Below are 17,527 nucleotides of genomic sequence, written 5' to 3' on the forward strand. Positions count from 1 at the left end.
GTAATGTGTACTTTATCGATCGATTTGTTTTAATGTAGGCATTTTAAATCTTCCATACCCTTTTGCCATGCTGCTACAGTGGTTAATAACAACTGAAGGATTCTTCCACTTTTGTAAACTTTTTTGCAATCTGAATCCTGACAGACTATCTCAACACACAAACAATCCTGGAAGTATAATAAACTTACATTTGCACTCTCACAGTCCACAGATGTGTGTGTGTTCACTGACACTCCTCAGTGGTGTGTAGGGAAATTCTTACACAGGCACTCACATGTAGTTACAACTTCCTTAGATTACGCAAGTGTGTAAAAGCCCATTATCCATTTGAGTTATTTTACTGCGTCTCTCCGCAGCCACTGACTACAATCCTGTGTTTTGAAGTCTTAGTTTTAACATCAAGGGATTTTCTTTGTGGATTTCTAGTACAGGTTGGACATTATTCTTTTTTTATCCTGCATGTTAACTTTACAGCCATTACCTTTTACATCTAATCACTTGCTTGGGGTAAGTCCGTTATCTAATATATCATACAGCACATACAGACATGCCAGAGTTCAGCTTTGTTTAGTTAATAATTGTTTTTCTGGGAACGCCTTTTGAAAAGGATCAGACCACAGCAGACTTTCCCTTACACACAGCTACCATGAGGCTGGGGCAGCGTCTCTCCTTCTGTGTCCTGCTGGTACTTTTTGTGACACGGTGCACAAATGGAGGGAACATTTTGGTGTGGTACACTGAAGGCAGCCACTGGATTAACATGAAGCCAGTGCTGGAGGCGCTGATCGACAGGGGACACCAGGTGACCGTCCTGGTCCCAAGCACGTCTATATACATGAACACCAGTGAGCCTTCCCGCTTCCGCTATGAACCCTTTAACGTCTCAGTCTCAATGGAGGCCATGGAGGAGTTCCTTGAAGAGTTCCTTAATTTCTCCATGTATGAGATGGATTATATGAGCTACTTGCAGATTTACCTCAAATTCATGGAGCTGATGAAAGTCGACCTGCAGTATTCTTTGCAGTATCTGGATGGCGTGCTGAAATCAGACGTCATCATGAAGAAGCTGAAGGAGGGAAACTACGACCTTCTCCTGGCCGACCCAATCTACCCCGGGAGTGACTTGGTAGCAGAGATTTTGGGGATCCCCCTGGTCTTCTCCCTACGCTTTTCCCTCGCCAATTACTGTGAGAGGCAGTGCGGTCAGCTACCTGCTCCACCTTCATTTGTCCCTGGCGCTATGAGCAAACTGACCGACAAGATGGACTTCGCTGAGAGAGTGTGGAACTTTCTCTTCTATGCCTTACATGACATACTGATGAGTAAATTTGTTTTGCAAGAAGTAAATAAATATTACACAGAGATCAAGGGTGAGTAACTAAGCTACATGGACCGTTGATGATCTATGTTTCTATTAACTGTTATTCTTTTATATCAAACACTTTTGGAAACAATTTGATGTTTAAAGTAAATCAAATTTGAAAATCAGCAGTCTCATCTACAGTACTGGTAATACTTTGCTTTTACATTGTGACAGGGACGCCCACAAACGCCTGTGAGATGATGGGTAGAGCAGATATCTGGTTGATTCGAACCTACTGGGATTTTGAATTTCCTCGTCCTTTCCTCCCTAACTTTAAATTTGTTGGTGGGATCCACTGCAGACCGGCTAAACCCTTACCAGAGGTAGCACTAACTCCCCTGTTATAGGCCTTATAATTTTTTATATTTTGTTTGCACTGGGATGATACTTCTCTTCTTACAGGATATGGAAGAGTTTGTGCAGAGTTCTGGAGATGATGGTATTGTGGTCTTCACTTTGGGGTCCATGGTCAAGAACATCACCTCTGAGAAGGGAAACATGATCGCCTCGGCCCTTGCTCAGCTCCCACAGAAGGTCAGAGTACAATCTTTTAAGTGCCAACTGGAACTAACTTGAATGACCCTGAAAACGCAGTTTTATGGCTATGAGCATATTCTGTTGCAGAGATTGTGAATAGCTCAAACAAGTGAATTTGTACATTTTAGCTAATTATCAGCAGATTACTTGTGCTTTTTTGCCAATTCTCACAGCACACAATGAGTTTTAAGATTTTCTATCTTTAGGCTGCCATGGATCTCAAGTTTATTTTGGTACAACATGAAAATCAATTTGTAGAAGACTTGAAACTTGCTCAAAACAGACAATCCATCATAGTAAACATTTGGGTGGTTTTGTGTCACACTGCCTTTATATGGCAATGCAATAGCAAGAAAGGACTGTTAGCTATACAAACTCATTTGATTTTCCAACAACATAGTTTGTAGATTCAATACTTTTTGACTGTTTACTTGACATGAATTGTTCACTATGACGGATTACCCATCTAATGCAAGTTTCAGGTCTAAAATATATTTTCATACCACAATGGCACCAACTGAAACCAACACTTCCCTGAAGCTTATGAAAAAAAAGATTTGCAGTTAATTAACAACAACATGCAAACAACTAGAATGTTTTTTTAAGTCATAAAATTGCATTTCATCTGGTAAAATCAAGTTGCTGGAACAGGACATAATAGACCATGTAAAAAAGAAATGATACCCATTTAGATTTGATACCCATTTAGATGAGTAGAGTTGGGGTTTTCAAAAATAAGTAATGATTATTGGTTAGATTTAATATTTTTTGCCTAAAACCAAAAGCACTTTTTTAAGTTTTAATATAAAAATAAAATTCTTACTTTTTTAGCATTTATTATTAAATTTACAGCTATACAATCAAATTATATCAAAACATTCATAGACTTTTTTTCTTCATGATGAACATTTTTCTTTCTTTTCTATCCACTGAGTGTGTATTTGTTGATGTGGTTGTTGAGCTGCTGCATACAACTGCCCTCACAGGGAGGGAGGAATAAATAAGATAACATGATAAGTAGATGGCTGGCTGGCGATTGAATTGGACTAAATGATGATACACAAAGTGTTTTATAATTGTTTATAGGTGCTTTGGAGATACAGTGGAGAAAAACCAGAGACTTTGGGTGCCAACACCAGACTATACGACTGGATCCCTCAGAATGACCTGCTGGGTAAGTAAAGCTTTTGCAAAAGCTACCAAACAGGCCTTTAACAGTGATCCCTCAGACTTGCTTTTAACTGAAAGAGGGTATCCATCACACAGGATCTTTTAGATTACTTTGTCTGACAGTACAAAATCCCCAAGAGACTCACATGCAGGGAAATTTTGATCACAATGAATTCATTAAATGCATTTTTTGAACTGTTATTTATCCAGGGAAAGTTAACTGAGCAAGCAGACTGACTTCAGCAGAAGGTTCTGAGTGAATGGCTAGTGTTTACTATTGTTTTCTGTCCAGTTTTTCCCAACACAGTCTGGGATCTGATCTGGCAAGCTTTCAGTCAGAAGCCTCTGCCAACACTTATTTTAGGCGAGATATTGTACAGAACTGATAAGGTGCACTATGACAGCCTCTCTTGATTCACAAAAGTTAGTTTGTTTGCATGTTTCATGTTTTTTGATCAGGTCACCCAAAGACCAGAGCGTTCATCACTCATGGTGGCACAAATGGGATTTATGAGGCCATCTACCACGGTGTTCCTATGGTGGGAATCCCCTTGTTCGCTGACCAGCCCGACAACCTAGTGCATATGAAGGCTAAAGGCGCTGCAATTACTGTGGACCTGAACTTTATGAAGAGTGAAGATCTTAGAGATGCAATCAACACTGTCATCAACGATAAATCGTAAGTTGTCTTACCAGCAAATAAAAGGACAGGTTCACAGTTCACTTTTTCAAGTCTGTCTTAAAACAACAGTCAGGAGCCCATATGAACATTAAAACTCGCTGTAATCATTCCTCCTGTTCATACTGACCATTAGAAGATCTCCAAATGCGCTTTCAATGTAAGTGATGGGGGACAAAATCCAGTCCTTATGAGTAAAAATGTACAGAGCTGCTTGAAAGTTTGTGAACCCTTTAAAATTTGCTCTATTTCTGCATAAATGACCTAAAATGTGATCAGTTTTCCCTTCAAGTCCTAAAACTAGATGAAGAGACATCGGTTAAACAAATGAGACAAAAACCTTACACTTGTTAGTTTATTTATTGAGGAAAATGATCCAATGTTATATATTTATGCGTGACAAAAGTATGTGAACCTCTAGGATTATCAATTTATTTGAAGGGGAAATTAGAGTCAGGTGTTTCAATCAATGGGATGATAATCAAGTGTGAGTCTGGGAGGCCCTGCCTTATTTAAAGAAGAGAAATCTGGGTCACAGTTTGAGCTTCACAACACAGGTTTGTGGAAGTGTCATGGCTCAAACAAAGGATATTTCTGAGGACCTTAGATGAAGAGTTGTTGATGCTCACCAAGTTGAAAAGGGTTACAAAACCATTTCTAAAGAGTTTGGACTCCACCAGTCAACTGTCAGGCAGATCATGTACAAATTGAAGACGTCCAACACCATTGTTACCCTTCCCAGGAGTGGTCAAACAACAAAGATCACACCAAGAGTAGGTGTGTAATACTCCAGGAGGCCTCAAGGGACCCCAGGGTAAAGTCTAGGAAACTAAACGCCTCTCGTGCAGTGGCTACAGTATATGGTCATGAGTCCACTATCAGGAGTACATTGAACATTAATGGTGTGCATGGCAGAGTTGCAAGGAAAAAAGCCACTTCTCTCCAAAAAGAACATTGCTGCTGTCTACGGTTCGCTCAAGACCACATGGATAAGCCAAAAAGTGACTGGAAAAATGTTCTGTTCAAACTGTTCGGCTTGAATGAGAAGCATTATGTTTGGCAATGAGCAAACACTGCATTCCAGCATAAGAACCTTATCCCATCTATGAAACATGGTGGTGGTAGTATCATGATTTGGGCTGCTTTGCTGCCTCTGAACCAGCTTGCAATCATTGAAGGAGCTATGAGTTCTGAGTTTTACCAGCAAATTCTACAGGAAAATGTCACGGTATCCAGCTTTGAACTGAAGCTCAACAGAAAGTGGGTCATGCAGTAAGACAATGACCCTAAACACACAAGTTGTTCTACCAAAGAATGATTACAGCAGAAGAAAGATAATGTTTTGGAACGGACGAGTCAAAGTCCTGATCTTAATCCTATAGAAATGCTGTGGAAGAACCTGAAGCAGGCAGTTCATGCAAAGAAGCCCACCAAAATCCCAGAGTTGAGACTATTCTGAGGAGGAATGGGCTAAAATTCCTCCAAGCTGATGTGCAAGGCTGATAAACGGTTACCGGAAACGTTTGGTTGAAGTTAGTGCTGCAAAAGGGAGTCATACCAGTTACTGAACGCAAAGGTTCATATACTTTTGCCTCACACAAATATGTAACATTGGATAATTTTCCTCAATAAAAACATGAAAAAGTTTATTTTTTTGTCTCATTTGTTTAATTGGGTTCACTTTATCTAGTTTTAGTAAATATCTGATCACATTTTAGGTCATATTTCGGGTTCACAAGCTTTCAAGCAGCACTGTATTTAAAACTTTATCTGAAGCGTATATGAGGCTTCAGGTGTCTGAGTTAGTCAAATGAAGTTGATATCGTCTTATCTCGGCGGACAGTGTTTTTCTGTTCAGATGCAGTGGATAGTAACAACAAAAGGGACTTAAGTACTAAAAAGACAGCAACTCTGAAATACATTAACTTGATTTGACTAATATGGGCGGCAGATGCCTCATATCAGCTTCAACCTTTGAAAGCACACTATGAAGGTATCTTCAATAGCCAATATGAACAGGAGGAATGATTACAGCAAGAAAAAACATGTTAAAAATTGTGAACCTATCCTTTAAGCCTGTTTAGGCATTGAGAGATGATCTTCTTTGCAATTTTGCCTTTTTAGAGAGTTCACATTAGTAATAAAGAGGTAAGAATTATGACATGCTATAAAGGAGCCAGAGGCTAATACAGTATATCAGACTTTGATTACCACCGGAGTTTCAAGGTCCCAAAGAGATTAGAAAACCACTTGAAGAACTTTTCTCCTCACATAGCAGCTTTCCTCTTAGAGATTTAAATATATGAGCCTAACAAAGTCAACCTTTTTTCCTTTCTATCCCCATTCTTGGTAAATAAATAAATATTCATAGGTACAAGGAAAATGCCATGCGGCTGTCCAGCATCCACCATGACAGGCCGATGAGTCCTCTGGACGAGGCGGTATTCTGGGTCGAGTTCACCATGAGAAACAAAGGTGCCAAGCACTTGAGAGTCCAGGCACACGAGCTCACCTGGTACCAGTACCACAGCCTGGATGTCCTGGCATTCCTCCTCGCCATTGTTCTGCTCCTCATATTCCTCTTCATCAAGACCTGCAAGTTTTGCTTCCGGAGATGCTGTGGCAGAAAGGGAAAGACAAAGAAGAAGGCTGAGTAACGGTCTGATTTCATATCTTATCAATGTCAATAAAAAAAAACTGTTGGTCCAAAGCACATCATGTAACCTGATGTCCCAGATTTGAATATGACCTGGGACTTCCTTGTTTCACTATTTGCCACCACAAAAAATGATGAAATAAGACATTACTTTAAAAGAATCTACAGTATATTCTCTTAAAACTCCAGTTTTGTTTGCACTTGTTATATGTTTGCTAGAAGAGCAAAGATTTTGTTTTCTTGTTTTGTCACCATTAACTCAGGGTCAGTCAGCTTCTACTTCAGCCTGAAGTTAAAGCAAACACAGTTAAACTCTACACAGACGAATACCATGTATTTGCTTTCCTTATATAAGTGAACATTTCTCTTGTTTCTTCCTTGATGTATTGTCAGTAATTAGTGCAATCGCATGCAGGTGCTAACTCACTATTTGCATAATTGCACCTGATGTCTACATGTCATTAAAAGCTGGATGTTCATTGGTTGGTGTAATTTAAATAAAACCACAGACACAAGGGGATTTCATTCTGTGCGTTTACTCTGCTAATATTTATAACACCTCACACACACATTTCAGGTTTTCTTACCACACAGTACAGTGCATTAATACTCATAGAGCTCCAAATCAAAAGTTAACAGAGGGAAAATACTCTTAACATAAAATTAATCAAACAAATTCAACCAAAATAAAAAAAAAAAAAAAACAGCCCTCCCATGTCATCAGCAAAGAACAGCATGTATAACAGCATCTGTCTTATTGTGTACAGTATGAAGTGTGGGCATAATTTTATTTTATTTTCATCATTTTTTCAGTTTTCCATCTTCTTTGACCTTCCATAACATGAGCTCCATGCAGGCAGCAGCGTCTTCTGCAGTGTCGTGGCCACAAACTGGGAGAAATAATACAGTATTTAAAGTATACAGTATTTAAACACAAGTACGCAATATCCTCAATAATTAATCAGTACTTATGGTCTTACAAATATGTAACTTTAGGTCATTTTTTTACACTCATTTATCATTATTCATCATTTATTTGAAAATAGATTGTGTCATTTAGTCCCGCAACAAAGTTTAAATTTCATGTCAATCAAGAAACATGTCTGACGGTGGTGGTTATCCTTGATGACCCACCGCTCTCTTGGATGATCCTCCTAAGATACTCAGCAGTGAGGTTGTTGAGGGTCAGCTTGTGAGGGGGGCCCAGACGGTGGGGAAAGACCACCGACGTGTCCACCACCATCCCATGGAGCAACTACAGTAAAGAGGAACATACTATCTGAAGCTCCTACAGTATCACCGGCGGCAGCATCTTTGAAAATTCAAAAAAATTACTCAAGTGGTCGTCAATGAGAGTTCCGGGTGGGAACAAAAATGACATTCATCGATCTGGTCTCACTTTAGGTTCACTTTAACACCTGTTAGATCACCATGTTAACTTAAAAACAGTCAATAGATAGTATAAAGATAAATAGATAAGTATAACAAAATAAAAACACCTGATGAAAAAGAACCTACATTTTCCAAAATGTAGGTTCATATACTTTAAGGTTGCATAATAACTATCCGTATTATATATTATTATAAACACCTTACATCAATCATATACACACACACACTCTTATACAATCATACACCTGTAAGTTTCAACATGTGACCACTGGTCCTCTTTGTCGATGCGGTAATGTGTATATTGTGTGTTATATTTCTCATCATGACACATCACATTAGTTTTGCAGTTTCCAAAGCTCTGTGCATGTTGTTTTGCCTCTTTAAAAGCAGGCATAGCAGGTCATTAGCCTTCAACCTGTAACCCTACGTCACAGCAGTGTTGACAACAACCCTTGTACAGGTTATTAGAGTAATTAATCTATAAAAAGAAACAAAACATCTCACCTGTCAGTTGTCTGGAAAAATGGCACTATTGTTAAATGATCTTTGACTTTTAAAAGAAATAATGAATTGTTCCTAAAAATTCCTCATAAAACTATGGACAATAAACATGGCACTCAAATGATTAAATAAGTGATAACATGAACTGTTACTGAAACGACATCAAAAGAAAAGCTCTTTGTGAGGAAATGGTGTTTATAACTTGGCAGAAGGCCATGATGAAATGTGAAGTTTTTTTTTTTATTACAAAACTCTTTTTTTTGCAAACACACTCATAGCTCAGTTTCGAAATTCCAGGACTTACACATGAAACAGTTTAGCAAGGATTGCAACACAGAGATGTTGTGAAACAAGTTATGCAGGAAAATAAACACAAAAAAAAGTCAATGACGTTGGAAAAAGCTTGTAAAAGTCACCTTCAGGGCACAGAGGTCTGTTTCCAAGCCATGTCCTATCAGAATGGTGTCAGCGTTGATGAAGCTCAACAAGGTCGCCTGCACCTCTCTGAGAGACGTGTGGTTGCCCTTCACGTCTTCCTCACTGATGCCTGAAAACCTAGACAGGTAAAATGTCACAAGCTTTCGATGGAGTGATGATCAACATCAAGGTAACACTTCATACTGTAATCCTGCATTAATACTAGACATTAAAGGGGACATATCACACACATTTCCAGTCTTTTTTTTTTTTTATTCCTTGGGCTCTACTAGATTTTCATCACATCATTTACAGTTTAAAAAAAAAAAAACTTCTTATACAACTTATACTGACCCTTTGTAAATAGCAGTAGTATGATTTCACTTCTTTTTCTTGTCCTTTACTCAAAATGGCAACTTCTCAAATACATCCGTACGTTTGAATCCAAATAAGACCCAGATTATGAGAGTGGATACCAATAACAACTGTATATTCTTATTTTGAGCTAGAAAGAGTCAATTTTCCCTCTAAAGTTCTCATTTAAGACAAAGAAAAGTGATCAGATTCTTGGCTATTAACCAGGATGGCCAGGTGTAAAACATAAAAAGCCTGGCATTAAAAAAAATAAATAAAAAAACCTAAAAAGAAAAAAGTGTATTATTACCTGGTGTTATAGTCAATGACGTCATTATCAGGTTTGATGAAGGTGTCGTAGACAACTTGAAGACTAGAGTTGACCACTGTTACTCTGGACAGCTCCAAACCATGAATGGTGTAACACTGTGAAGACAAACATTTAACACATTATATACAGAACCAGTCAAAAGTTTGGATGCACTTTCTCACTGAAGGGAACGGGAAGGTGTGACTGGTACTGTATGTCATTTCCCTGTATATAGAAGTTTGACAGAATCAAGGCCAACTCAACAGGCATAACCGCACATCAGGGAGCTTCTTCAGTAACAGAGTACAAAACAGTGATCATCAATTAGTTTGGTATGTGGTAGGGAAATCTGAAAATCTCTATTAAAAATTATATATATAGTATCCTTTATTAGGAACAAATACTGCAAGAGAACAAGAGGATGTGGTGTTGAAGCAGTATTTGTCAAATAATGTTGATGAGTGTTGATAAAGTCTGATTTAACAAGGCAAAATACTTTACTTACTAAATGTATCTGGCATATCACCATTTTCTGGTTGAAAGTCTTGAATTCTAATAAAACCACTATTGTAAAAAGAGTTGCTGGAGGCTTTAAATGGGGTTTGGTGCTTGACATAGAGAAGATTTTAAAAACCCTGCCCCTCGAGGAAGGTCACGTCACCATTTCACAATCCACAGAGTAAACTCCAGGGCAGCTCCTATCTGACTGACGTCTAGGGACGGTTGCCACAAACCCGTCCAGGCTGATGGAGTCATGGACATGCAACTGGTAAAGAGAAGAAAACCCAAATCAAACCCACTGAGATATTAAAAGTCATTAAAGAATAAAGTTGCAAATCTCGGTTTTCCTGCCTTAAACAGCTGGCATCCAGGTGCTCCCATGACTCCCTCACAGCAACTGTAACGGGTCTCCACTCCACCTGGCACTGTAACATTTCAAAAACACCAAAAATGCATCGAAAATGTTTACAATACAGCTTGAATCATCATATATGTACACACACACACATCATCGGAACCAAAAAGAGAGATTACATTAGTCCAGTTTTAGCTGCTCTGCACTGGCTTCCTGTGACATTAAGAATTGACTTCAAGGTCCTCCTCCTTATATACAAAGCTCTAAGCGGGCAAGGACCAAACTATACTGCCAAATCCCTTGTTAGCTACTTGCCCTCAAGAACACTGTGATCATCTGCTGCTGGTTTATTGGAGGTTCCCAGTAGAAGATCGGTGACGCGGCCTTTGTCAATTACGCCCCCAAACTATGGAATACACTGTCCATAGATATCAGGGCAGCCAGCTCACTAGATATTTTCAAAGAAAGCTTAAAACCTCTCTCTTTGCCTGAGCATTTAATTAGCTTTGCACTTAACCTCTGCTGCACTGTTTAACGCTCAGTCAGCTACACACTTATGCTCTACTGTGCTTCTTTTAAAATGTTTTATTTTATACATTCTACGTATTCTATGCTTTAACTTGTTCTTTTATTTTATTTTTTGATTATTATTCAGTATGCATTCTTTGTATTGTAGTTTCACTTTAACAAGTGAGTTTTATTTTAATTTTATTTTCCATCTTATATAATGTTAATAATGTTGTTTTTTTTACATGCTTTTATGTTCTTTTATGTCCTTTTCATGTAAAGCACTCAGTAATTTCTTTTGTTGTGAAGCACTTTGAGCTGTATTTCTTGTATGAAAGGTGCTATAAGTTAGTAGTATAAATAAGTATAAGTTATATTTAAAGCATAAACCTTTGATACATTTACCTCTATTCTCAACTCCTTTCCCATAGTGGTAGTTGCACTCCTCCTTGCGGATGTGTTTGCCCGTTTGGCTCACAGAGTACGTGGCCCCACAGCGACAGCAAATCCTCTTGAGGGCTACAAGACAGAAAAAACACCAGCAGTGAGGTGCAATGTGCTGTGAAAAGAAACTCTCATTTCAAAAAATCAGCAAAGGTGAAGTGTGCCCTCTAGTGATAGAACAATAGAATAGCTCCGACTCGTCTTTTCAGGGAGGGTTTTTTTTTTTTTTTTTTTTAAAACTTACGGTCTGTGTTTCCTTTCTTATTGTCAGCAAAAAGAGCAGCGCAACCAGGTTTCTCTGGGTGCTGGACAGGATAGTTGCTCTCAATCAGCTTTTCCTCAGTCAAAATATAATCCTTCAAACTCTCATACAGTGCCATATCATCTGCCAGGAAAAAGGAATACATTAAGAATCTTTTACAATACTTGACTGAAATGAAAAGCACTCAAAGAAAACTGATACTCACTATTTCCTCTGAGCTTCTTCAGGTTGAGAGGAATGTTGCCTTTGGATCTTTGGCTGGTGACATTTTCATCTGCACCAGAAAAAAAAAATATAAACAGATTAAAATCAACTAAGTTGTGTTGCAAGAGGAACAGCACGGGACTTCCCTGAGATTCTCACCTTTAGCAGCAACAGCACTTTGATTTTTCAGCTTCTTCAGTGCATTCACTGCAACACTCAGATATTTGAGTTTGTTCACGCTGCGATTATACACAGTCTTCTCTTCTGCAAGTGCCTACCGACCATAACATAAGAGGGAAAGAAATTAACATTCAGACTGTAGTTTGTCAGTGATTATAACATTAAGTAGAAAGCACAGGACCAGTTGACCTTTTCAAAGGCGTCGTTAACGTCGGCTGTTGTTTTGAGGAACTCCTCTGTGAACATGTTCACGTAACGCTGTCGGACGTCATGAGGCACTTTGTCTTTGGCTGTCTCACACAGCTGCTTCACTTTACGCTTAGTTGGCACTGGCTAAAAAGAAAACAAAAAAAAAAGAAAGTTGATTACTATTTAAAAAGGAAGAAACATTTTAAACTCACACCAGACAAATCTTTTTTAAAAATGTCTCAACAAATGTAGTTTTTCCATTTTTACCTTAGCAGTAGCATTAGCAGCTTGAGGAGTGGTTGGATTGGCTGTACTTGAATGTGCTGATGCAAAGCCAGACGTCAGTGAAGGTTTACGCGCCGGCGCTGGAATGAGCAGAGGTGGTGCTGTGCGGTATCTTTGCACGGGCATAACTGCAGGTGGATGGTACATTTGTGGATGGTATGTTTGTTTCACGGTAACGGGGCTCGTACGCACTTGACTGATTGGGGTTAGGACTGAAGTAACTGGGCTGGAATTGGAAGAGACAGGCAAAGGGAAGGCCCCCTGTGGGAGGATCAAGTGCAAGTTGTTGCCCACTTCAAGGACCGCGGTTCCCACAGGTATGTAGTTAATGTAAGCTGTGAGATGAGACAGAAAAACACATGCAAAAGAATTCAGGCACAGATAATAAAAACACACATGTAGAAATTCTACTCGATTTTGTCTGCAAAAAACACTAAAAAAAAAATGTTGCTTGATTTACATGTATGAAGACGAATAAGGACATTTGATCAGATGCCACATTCAAGATTTCTCCTGTGGTACAATGTCAATGTCAAAAGAAAAATGAAAGACAAGACGGCACAAAAGTCCTTCATATAAGGCAATTAGGACTGCAACTAACGGTTTTTAAATCGCCTTGCCTATAAAATCAGAAAATAGGGAAAAATAATTTCTTAGAGGCCGTGGTGATGTCTTCAAATGTCTTGTCTGAACAGTCCAAAATCCAAAGATACTAAATGTATTATCATATCCTCACATTTGAGAAGCTAAAATTAGCAAAGTAGCAAATTTTTGCCTAAAAAGTGATTAAAACAATTACTATTTATTTGGCAATCAGACAGTTGACAATTTTCTGCCAATCAACTAATCCATTAATCATCTAATCACTGTGCAGTTTTAAAGCTGCTAATGTGCATAGCTTTATTTTTATATATGTTGTGCAGGATTATTTTAATGACAACAAATAATCTTACTAAAAAGATAATCCAGTCCACTACAGCCAACTGATGCTTACCATTTTGCACAGGAACAGGCTGTGCGTTTACTGAGGTGTGAGCAGGAGGAGGAAGAGGAGGAGCAGCCACCGTCTGGGTCTCTTGTTTCCTCTGACAGGTGGAGGAGCCAAAAGCCTGACTGCCCTTGACTGAAGTGGTCAGCATGGAGGTTCTCTGCTGTACCTGCTGGATTTTGGAAGTGATGGAGGGCTGGGAGGCGAATCCTGATGCTGCGGGCCCACGTAGTGGAACCAGCACCTGAGGCTGCGGTCTGCTCTTAGCCAGCGGCTGCTGAACAGAGCAAAATGTTATCAAATAACAATTTGAGTTTCAATGTCTCATTTAATCTCTGGTCATTCTGAGATGTTTAGCATTATATAACTCAAGTTAAATGCATTTATGTTATTAACAAAACAAAATATCACTTTGACAGGTCATTTTCTTAAAATTCTGTGCTCTATACAAACCTCTACATGTTAACAGTAGTAATTCACATTATTTTTAAACTATACTTTACCTTTTAATTTTATGGTTTGAGATTGAAAAAAGCTGCACCGTATAAAATGTGTGTATTTTTAAAGTAATATTAGAAAAAGTAAAGTAATATTAAGAGTTTTACAGAATGTTGTACAATTAGAAATGTTTTTAGTTTTAATTCATGGTATCAATTTTTGATTTTTTCTATTTTTGCTTTTCAGGAGTGCCTCCCCTGCAAATGTTTTACTGAAGACTGAAACTGGGTTTTTAAAGCAGATACTGATATTTTACAGTTTTAAAAAAATCTTAAAAGGATATATCAGCCTATATTAATATTCTTTACACAACTCATAACAAATATTTTTGAAAAGGGGTCCTTTTAGATTTGTTTTAACAAATGAGACCAAGAACTATGCTGAGCTGGACATTTGTCCATAATTGAAAAATAAAGTTGTCACTACTATTGTAAACTATAGACTGGTGACATATTTCAAACCATATCTTTCCTGCCATTTATCAACTGACATATACACCGATACAATTTATCTGAAATGGGCTCATATCAGCCCGTATAACAAATTAGTGTATTATATACACATCATTTGTATGTTTGCCAAACCTCTGTATGTTTGGCTTCATGAGCCATCCTCTTCTTTCCCGACAGTCCTTGGGGTTTGATATTAACCTCCGGTTTCTCCACATCAATAGCTCCAACCTATCAATGACAGTGTAAGAGAAAAGGTTCTTTACTCAATGAAAGACTTTTCTTCATCCTAGTTCTGGGGTGCCAACAGGATACTTACAGACACTTCAGGCTGCCCTTCATTTCCCTTCTCCTCGTTATTTGCCTCCATGAAGATCCTGTAGCATTCCTCCATTGGGTCGCTGTCTGAGAGCTCCACATCTGAATAGTTGAGCTCTTCCTCCTCGTCGTCAGAGCTGGAGACGATGATTATAATCTCTCCGTTGTCTGCTCTCACCAAACGCTGTTCAGTTGATGCAGATGACGATTCAGCTTTGTTTGTCAAATGTAAGCTGACAGGCGCTGCTGAAACATACTGAGCCTGAAACTGGCTGCTGCCTGAAGCTGGTTCTGTTTGCCTCAGGTAGCTGTCAGGTGAAGCATGTTGAATACCAGCTTCACCCAGTCTCTGTGGCATTTCGTTTAACGTTTTCTGAACTGTATACCGAGTGGGCCGCTCCATTTTCTGGGCGTTCTTTGTGTGTTGTTTGTATGGCGAGTATGAGCTAGCAGTTTTATAAAGAAGCGAATTCTTGTGTGGAAAATGATTTGGCTGCTGTGGATTCATTTTCTCAACACCGCAGGGCAGCTCACACTGAGACAATTCAACACAAAATGTGTTTTCTTCCTCTATCACCTCTGAATTGTTCCAACTGTGATCATGCCCGCCTGCAGTGGCAGGTTCAGGACTTTTCACCTCTTCTGTTTCAGCAGCCTGAAAACAGGTACTTTTCTGACAGTCACCTCCCAGATCCTCCAAACAGCCACAAATTACACTTTCATCAAGTGCTATAATTTCACAGTCTTCGTTTTGATAAAGATTAGGTGGATCTTGATTGTTTTCAGCACTACAGACTCTGTTTACATCAACTGCAGGTGGAGACGTGACCTTAAACACCTCAGCATTTGCACGTCGGAGTGGTGGAGAATCAAGTAAAATAGGTTCTTGTTGGATCCCCTTGAGTTCCTTTACTGTATCCTGAGTTGTGTCAGGAACATAGTAAACAGCTTTCTGAGATCGACCTCTCTTTCTGTCAGGTGAGGGAGGAATGTCAATAATCAGGATGCTATCATCATTGCAGTCATCGAGTAGCTCTGGAGAAGGCGACTGGGAACGCTGGGCCTGATGTGAGACTGGTTTCTTTTGGTCACTATGAACAACGTTTCTTGCTCTTTTCAAACTTTGTCCGTTTTTCACTTTCTGCTCCTTACCTGATGAGCTGTAAGACTGCAGGTCTGCAGAAAAGTTGGACAGAGGGTCATATTCCAAATCAGTCCTTGGTTTTGTGTTGTCGACTACGTACTTCCTTGCTCTAGAGTACGTTTTAGTTAAGTCTGTGCGTGAAGGCAGTCCATAAGTATCTCTGTGTATCTTTTTACCTGCTGTCTCAGATTTGGAAACTGACAAGTTAGGCGCAGTTTTCCTGCCGTCTGCCTGCACAGTCTGGTAACGCGATAGTCGTCTTTGCTCCTGCTCCACCTCGTGTTTTACAGTTTCAATCTCCTTGTTGATCCGCTCCAGCTCCTGGAGGCATACCTCTTTGATCTCATCAGTCACTTGTGCTCCACAGACAGACGGATAGCCGTTTTGAGCTCCTGTAAAAAGAGAATAGACTTCTCATTAGTATTAGTGATACGGTGGCAAATAAAACAGGGTGGGAATAGTTAAAATGATCCTGCATTTGTTGAATGAAGGGAAAAGAACGTGGCTAGAAAAACCTGCTAGGGTGACTATATTATATTACCCGTCTCTATGTTATGTGGTAATTTGCTTAAACATATTAATTTAGGAATATCCAATGTGTAACCACAAAACTGAGATAAGTCTTAAAACTAGGGATGGGAGGATATAAGATTGTATCTTACATTGAAAAAAATTTAATCATGAATATCCTCAAATGAGGATGAATATCTACAAGGGGAAGCCCGCATCTTTCCAGTCATTCATCATCATGACTGATGGCTCGAAATGTGAATGCTTGGATATCAGGTTGATAAGTAGGTTGTTTTTATTGATGGATTTTCTTCCCTCCTTGTGATTACCTACTGGGTGAGAGTCTGAATCTATCCCTGTTTGTTTTTCACTAAAAAAAGATATGAGTCCTATGATGCAATAAAGATATTTTTTCAACAAAATGTAAAGGTAAAGTAATTCCAATATATTTTAGTATCATTTGATGGTTATCGGGATAATAGTGTTAATCGCAATTATTTTGACCAGGGTAATCGTGACATGAAATATTCATATTGTCCCATTCCTACTTAAAACTAGAGTTTTACTACCAGACAGGACCATAAGATTAGGTAATAAAGAAGTACCCGAGGCCCCAATCATATCTGTTAATTGTGCTTTAGAGGAGCATATCATATTTATCTGGCTAGTAATTCAGCCTTAGCAAAGAACTACTGTCATTAAACAATTTTCAGAAAGCTTTGTGGAGTTTTTTTTGTTACCAGCTCTAAGTTAATAGTATGAAGAATAGTGTAAAATAGGGATCAAAATCAAAGAGTGGCTAAATTAATTTCAAAGAAAGTAATTTAATTTCTAGTTAACTGTTAGAGAGGTGAATTACTTCATCTTTAAACTAATTCAAAGCTTTTAAAAACATTTTAGCATCTACAGCACTCTAAAGTTTCTTTATTTATTAAAATTCATGTCCTGACTTTTTTTTTACAAGTAAGTTAGCGTCAATACCACAAGCTAACATTAATAATTACACACCTGATACTGACCTGCAAAGTCAACTATCGATGATTTGTACGAGGCACCAAACATATCTCGCACGTTTGTAGCATGTTTGTACCAACAGTGAGGCCGCTCACAAGGCCCGCGTTTCAAGGAAGGACAAGCTATGTCGGCAAAGAGACCAGACGAGGGAAACATTAGCAAAAAAAAGCCACTTTTCACGATGCTGAAAACCGTCTGGTTTGATTTCTTAACTGTCGGTTAACAGGTGGAGGGCTGGGAGTTCTAATCGAAACTAATATGGCGTTAGTCTTACTTTTATAACCTCCGCCCGGGTCACGA

The 17,527-nt window shown here is 38.8% G+C and overlaps 2 protein-coding genes across 2 annotated transcripts; one reads left to right on the forward strand and one right to left on the reverse strand.

The window, feature by feature from the left end:
- Positions 1-1,504: 1,504 nt before the first annotated feature.
- On the forward strand, positions 1,505-6,649 carry LOC121903525 (UDP-glucuronosyltransferase 2A1-like). Its single transcript, XM_042420644.1, has 5 exons — positions 1,505-1,686; positions 1,766-1,897; positions 2,987-3,074; positions 3,530-3,749; positions 6,121-6,649. The coding sequence occupies exons 1-5, from the start codon at positions 1,561-1,563 to the stop codon at positions 6,404-6,406; spliced, it is 852 nt and encodes a 283-aa protein (XP_042276578.1). The 5' UTR covers positions 1,505-1,560; the 3' UTR covers positions 6,407-6,649.
- A 276-nt stretch (positions 6,650-6,925) lies between these two features.
- Positions 6,926-17,475, reverse strand: LOC121903523 (RNA exonuclease 1 homolog). The gene is made up of 16 exons (XM_042420641.1): positions 17,233-17,475; positions 14,561-16,095; positions 14,377-14,472; positions 13,301-13,571; positions 12,289-12,641; positions 12,022-12,165; positions 11,812-11,926; positions 11,654-11,722; positions 11,431-11,571; positions 11,148-11,261; positions 10,232-10,305; positions 10,041-10,145; positions 9,380-9,495; positions 8,715-8,853; positions 7,540-7,660; positions 6,926-7,295 (listed from the first exon to the last, which is right to left on the reverse strand). Exons 1-16 carry the CDS (start codon positions 17,381-17,383, stop codon positions 7,207-7,209), a joined length of 3,633 nt encoding a protein of 1,210 aa, XP_042276575.1. The 5' UTR covers positions 17,384-17,475; the 3' UTR covers positions 6,926-7,206.
- Positions 17,476-17,527: the final 52 nt, after the last annotated feature.

The sequence above is a fragment of the Thunnus maccoyii genome, chromosome 9 (assembly GCF_910596095.1).
Source record: "Thunnus maccoyii chromosome 9, fThuMac1.1, whole genome shotgun sequence".
Lineage (NCBI taxonomy): Eukaryota > Metazoa > Chordata > Actinopteri > Scombriformes > Scombridae > Thunnus > Thunnus maccoyii.